Genomic DNA, 6675 nt, shown 5'->3' on the forward strand with positions numbered 1-6675 from the left:
AGGAGCGCGTCATTCTCTTCCTGAAGATGGCGCCGGGCCAGGCCTTCCGTCCAGAGCTGCTGCAGAGCATCAGAGGGGCCATCAGGACGGCCCTGTCGGCCCGCCACGTCCCCGCCCTGCTGCTGGAGACCTCCGACATTCCTGTGAGTTGGAAACAGAACAACAGTTAGTTGGTGTTTATCCAGTGGAAGCATGAAGCACTCCTTGTCGTCTCCTGTTGCAATTTAGAATTGAGCAGAACTAACTCTTTTAATGCCAATGACGAGTGCTCGTCATCTGGGAAAAGACTGCAGAGATGATCAGAACATTAAAGATAGATTTGACAGTATACAGGATTGTAAATTCCCCTGTGTTGTCTTATTGCAGTACACAATCAGCGGGAAGAAGGTGGAGGTGGCGGTGAAGCAGATCATCGCGGGGCGCGAGGTGACGCAGAGGGGGGCGTTCTCCAACCCCGACTCCCTGGACCTCTACAAGAACATTCCAGAGCTGCAGAACTACTAGTGGTGTACGAGGACCGCCGCAAGAATCGCAAAACTGGAAAAGGAGGACACTGTGAAAGGGAACCAACGTCGGGACTCAAGGATTCAAGTTTTTAATTCTAGTGAACATTGTTGCTACAGGAAGAGACATTCGGAGAGACTGCACCTTGAGCTTTTACAGGGGGGAGGGGGGACTAGCAAATTACGAAACGACTCTTTCCATGGTAAATTAACGCCTTCGGAAAACGCGAGGCGTTTTGTTTTCCGGAGTACTAGCTTGCAAGTACACCGGACCTAGAATTGCTACTGAAAGTGTCTAAGTGGAAGTACAGGATATACAGGAAGTACCGCCCCTAGGAGGTTACGTTGACGCTGTAGAGATCTGTTTATATTCCGTTGGGCATGTCTTGTAATTGGTCAGGAAAAGACAGCTTCTGCAGGGGAAGGGGAGGAGTGCAAATGTCGGAAGTAGACGCTTTCAGCTGTAGTTCTTTACTGGACTTTTCTCCTCACGAGAAAGAGAAAGAGGCTCACCTTGCGAGCAGGCTAACACTGGAGTGGTTGTTGTTGCTTTGTTGTTACATAACCGCGTTGTGGCTCGGTCCAACGCTCAAACTGCGCTCCACAGGGCTGTGCACGACAGAGCTTGTGAAGTGTACTGTTTGGGGAAAAAAAGGGAAATTCGATGCCTCTTATTCTCTGCTGCTTTGAAAAAACCCTTAAGCCTCGTCTTATACGGCGGTGTGTCAGGGGGAAAATAGCTGATGTACAAGCTCACAACGCGTTTCATCGCAATGCGTCGTAAGCTTGTAGATTCGTCTATTTTCATTATGAATAATGCATGCCCAAAAACAGGGGTTGAAAGCGGTGTTAACTGTCCTCTTTGTCTTGCGGGCCAGACTGTTGCCTGCCACAGTTTTCAAAATGCTTCCATCAGTCATACACACGGTTGGGATGCACGGAAGCACTGAGAATGAACCGGGGATAAAAGCGGTTGTGACGCCTCCTCCTCTCCTCTCCTCGCTTCCGTTTCGTCCTTAGCAGTCGTGCAAATGTTGTCCTAATGTAAATCAGAAAATAATGGAACCCTAACTGTACATAGCTTGCTGCTTATCAGAAATGGAAATTAAAAAAGAAAAAATGATGTTAAGATATTTTGAATTATATTTTCGTGCAAGGGAAATGACGGACGGCTTCGGTAGGGGTAGTTCTTTGCGGAATGTGTTGTCTGGCTACGCGGGACTCAACCGTCCTCTGAGTGTGTCCAAGGCGGCAAAACTAAAGTGTACACACACAGGGTCAGTGGTGGAAATGTTTTACTTAAGTAAAAGTATCAATACTGCAGTGTAGAAAATTCTGATGCAAGTAAAAGTCCGGTATTCAAAATGTACTTGCGTAAAAGTACAAAAGTATTGGCATCAAAATGTACTTCAACCACCAAAAGTAGAAAGTACTGTACTTATTGTGCAGAATGTTCCGTTTCACAAGTTTTCGAATGTATACAAATCTTGTGAGAATAGACGATCTACAAGCTCACAATGTGTCGAGATGCAACGCATTGTGAGTTTGTAGATCTGCTATTTTCAAATGGCTGAAGTGGGTAATATGTGTTGTAATAATAATCAAAATCTACAAAGTAACTAGTAACTAAAGTTGTCAAATAATTGTAGTGGAGTTAAAGTACAATATTTACCTCTGAGATGTATTGGAGTAGTAAAAGTACTGAAAATTGGAAATACTCCAGTAAAGTAAATACCTCAAAATTGTACTTAAGTACAGTACTTGAGTAAATATACTTAGTTACTTTACAACACTGACACACACAAACACACACACGTGTTTCGCTAGATGTTAAATGTATCCAACTGTGTTGTCTTTGTCCAGTAACGTTGCCTGTTGCTATAATAACAATAACTTGGCAGTGCTGAAGCTTCTTTGTTCGGGACCTAAGTGGGGCCGTGAAGCAGTTCTGCGCGCACCGCTAGACCAAAAGACTTTTGGACTTTGTTCAAATGAAGCCGGGGGACCCGGGGTAGATTCTGTTTCTGTCAGGCAGAAACCACTTATCTCTGTATTTTAACTGTGTTTTGGCCCTACTCATACTACAGCGTCACACAAAATTATAAAAAAAAATAGAAGATTTACTAGCTCGGAACGAGGCGCAAAACGAAGTGTGTAGCGACGCGTTTCGTTTTGGCGAGTTTTGACACGAATCCTGAAAACAGTTTTGGACATTATGAGGTCTCCACCCGACAGCGACGATTTACTACGGTGTCTGTACCAGCCGGAAACGGTTTACAAAATCCTCTACATGCTGTACTACTGTGTCCAGAAGACCATATACGGTATATCATCAGTTTACATTTAGTTTATATACAGTATGGAGACATACTTTATGTATGTTGACGACGTGTTCTCAGGAGTCTTGACAGCAGAGTTAGTGGCTCCGTGTCGCAGTAGTGTTGGGGTGTTTATTTGTAATGGCTCTCAATCACTGTTACAGTTTCAAACAGCTTTTTACAGGGACCACATTTAACAAAAAAAGCAAAATAAACCCCACCCCTGTCCATAGACGCTTACCCTAGCTACCTGGCATGCACACTACAGAGTTTTCAATCACTGTTGAGTATCCGTCTAAACGCTGAATAAAAAGTGAGAACGCAACAGGACTTTGCCGTTTCCATCCTCGTCTAAATGTGGCCTTAGTCCACTTGGTCCCGGGTGCTTTCTGTGTTTATTTCTACTAACAACAACACTACGTGTTTAGGGCAGGGGACAAAATCACAACATCACAATATTTGTTGACCAAATACCTCTGCAGCATATCGATATTGTGATGATATTGTCGTATTGTGACCATATCAATTTAGTTGAATTTCTTCTCTCTTTTTTTTACAATTATGAAAGTATTTAAAAAGTGATTTAAAACCAATATAAATGTGTAAAATAAGTAATAATAAAATTAAGTCCGTACAGTAGTAGGTTAACCATGGGAACACAACACTCACGGCATTACAATATCCCAAATTTCATAAGATATCTAGTCTCATGATATCATATACAGTATATCGATATAATATCGATTTATTGCCCAGCACCAAGAGTGTGGTCTTGTTTGGGACCTTCGTTCACAAAACGGCAGTGGTGGAAAAGGTACTGTCAATGTTTTACTTAATTAAAAGTATCAATATCACAATTATCTAGAAATACAGTTAAAGTATTGAAAATTGGAAATACTCCCAGTAAAATTAAAAATACCTCAAAGATTTTACTTAAGTACAGTACTTGAGTATGTGTATTTTGTTACTTTCCACCACTGCAAGATGGTTTGTTGAACTTCAAGAATGTCTTCAAGACTCAAATAGCTTCAACTGAAACATCTGGCTGCTGTATACCACATAATAGGTGGGTAGTAAACCAGACACTTTTACTCATTTTCTTTTTGAATACATTGTACGTGTAAGAGTAGTTTTAATGTGTGAAGAAAATGCTTTACTTTTATGCTGAATAGCATTTGGGTCAAATGTAAACAAGTAAAATTACTTTTATGTTTTTTTTTTTTTTTTTTTTTTTTTCAAATGATTTGGCTACATTCCGCTGGTTGCTTTTATTCATTGTTTAATAAATGCACCTTCTGTATTTAACTCTGTCAAGGCGACGTCAACCAATTGTGTTTATTTATGTTTGAAGTACTTATCATTTTACATTTTACACATTTGAATTACTTTTGGATTATTTAAACAATAAATGGGAACACAGTAACTCAAGTGCTTGAGTGTTTTCACTAGATACCAGTGGTGGATTTTATTTTTATTTTGTAATACCCATTTAGTGCCTCGGACATAAAGGGTTAAGTTGCACAGAGCGCCGGCATTTTCTTCCATAAGCGTCCACTCTTATTTTGAAGGACCGGAAGGAGATTTTGCTGACTTTTCCTCATTTTACTTTCTTCAAGATTCACCCGGAACTAGTTCCGGGGCAACAAGGCACTAGAACAGAAAATAGAGCTACAAGTGTTATTAGGTAAGGGTGAAGGGAAAGCAATTGTTAAGGAAAAAGGTATGGAGAGATGGCAGAAGGTGGGATGAAGACCAGAAAGGACGATGATACTATAAAGTACAAAACACTGTTAATGCAAAAAGATACAATGAAAGGAGGAGAAGGGATGAAAGAATCATTACTAGACTTAGGGTGGGACATACAGGATTGAATAGCACTCTGTTTGTTATGGGTAAGGCAGAGAGCAACACATGTGGGCACTGTGGGGAAATAGAAAATGTAGAGCAATATTGAAATGTGACAGTTATGCAGAGGAAAGAGCACAATTACATGACAAAGTGTGTAAAGCAGGTCGGGAATGGGATATTAAGGGGATTCTTGGAGCAGAGGGAAAGGGTGTAGTGGTAGTTAGGAAGGCATTGATTAAATATTTAGTTGACACAAGGCTGATTAACAGCCCAGCAATGAGGTATAGGACATAATGCTACACACTCCTGTACAGTAGGTGGTGGTATGCACCTTTAAGTTGTTTGCGATCCGCCAATAAAACCAAAGAAGAAGAAGAAGTAGTTCCGGGGCAGAGTTTAAACAAAGATCTAAGATGGATGCCTCTATGCTTGTGCTAGTTTAGCAAGTAAACATGCCAGCCTTGGCATCAAAAGTCTTTTTTCGAGTAAATGAAGTACAGAGATGTCAAGATCCATTGTTTTCTATGGGGCCGCGGCACTTTTGCGTGCATGTGGACGTGCGATGGAAACAAATCGCGGACGTCAGCCGTGCCAGATGGATAGCCGGACCGAAGGTAAGCCCGTGCCAGCTTTACTGTATATACAGTATATATCGCGCGTATACGCCGGCTCAGCACTCCGGACACCGTTTAATATTTCGCGAGTATACGCGGGATCAGCATTTAATGTGAAAGTATCAACACTGCAATGTAGAATGACTCTGTTACAATAATAGTCCGGAATTCTAAATGTACTTGACTAAAAGTACAAAAGTATTGTCATAAAATTTGACTTAAAGTACCGTAAGTAAAAGTACTCATTACGCAGAATGTCCCATTTCAAGTTTTCAAATATATACAAATCTTTTGAAAATAGCCGGTCTACAAGCTCACAATTCGTTGCATCGCAGCGCATTGTGGTCTTGTAGATGGGCTATTTTCAAATGGCCAAAATGTACCGGTATGTAGGGATGAAGTGGTTAATGTATGTTTTTGAGCAGTGCTTACCGCTCCTAAATCTGGCTTTGTGTGTATGTCTGTACTTGTGTGTATGTCTGTGTGTATGTCCGTACTGTGTAATTTCTATACATAGAAATTATGCATACACGTGCTGTATGCACGTGTGTGATGTTTGATACCATGTGAAATGAGCACAGTGCACTGTGGTTGTCAAACTTTTGAATTTCAAGGACCCCCATAACTGACAGTTGGTGCGAAAATCTGAAAAAAAAAAAAACGACCCTGGTCCGAAAATAAATACGAAACATGATTGACATAACATGAGTGCGAATTTTTTTTTACATGCTCCAAAATTCACTCCGATATTCGTCCAAAAAAAAAAACAGCAGTGTGCAAAGACCTTTAGTGTATTTTTAGATTTTATCCCACACATTTTGTAATTTTGAAACTTCCTAACAAACAAAACTTGACTCCAGGGGGTATCCAACAACAATCGCATTTTCTACATTTTGGGTCTGAGAGGCTGAATCTCATCAAATGGTAGTCTGTGGCTCAAACGCAGAATAAATAATGGACCTTGATATGAAAAAAGGTTGAAAACCACTGCAAGTCACGTCCAAGGGGTGTACGTGTATATTATGTGACATATTAGCGGCATGTCCAAGGGGGATTGGATGTACTGTACCGTACTTGAGATAGACTAGTACTGAACTATGTATATGCATGGCTCGCGGAACCAATCGGTTCCAGGCGCTATACTTACAGTATGTACTGACCTTTGTGGGTCAACTTACCGGCTGCTTGCTTTTCCGACACAGAAACCAATCTCTTCTGTAAAACATTCAATTACATTTGGCTTTCATAAAGACCAGACGGTAGCTAAATTTATCCATCCCGTTTTAGAGTGAAGGGAGGATGAAGAGTTGGCAGAACGGTTATGAGAGGATAGTCAATAGTGTGTGTGTGTGGTGGGTGGTGAGGGGGGGGGGTTATTCAACCAGACATGCG

The 6675-nt window shown here is 41.2% G+C and overlaps 1 protein-coding gene across 1 annotated transcript in view; it reads left to right on the forward strand.

Annotated features, from left to right (window-relative positions):
• Positions 1-4231, forward strand: part of aacs (acetoacetyl-CoA synthetase) — a 78704-nt gene extending 74473 nt beyond the window's left edge. The window contains exons 17-18 of the mRNA XM_080739344.1: positions 1-143; positions 367-4231. The exon at positions 1-143 is cut by the window's left edge and continues 60 nt beyond it. Of these exons, the coding sequence (XP_080595470.1) occupies positions 1-143; positions 367-504 (281 nt within the window). The 3' untranslated portion in view covers positions 505-4231. The remainder of the gene's footprint in view (positions 144-366) is intronic.
• The last annotated feature ends 2444 nt before the right edge of the window (positions 4232-6675 follow it).

This window comes from Nannobrachium achirus (assembly GCF_963921795.1).
Source record: "Nannobrachium achirus genome assembly, chromosome: 12".
NCBI lineage: Eukaryota > Metazoa > Chordata > Actinopteri > Myctophiformes > Myctophidae > Nannobrachium > Nannobrachium achirus.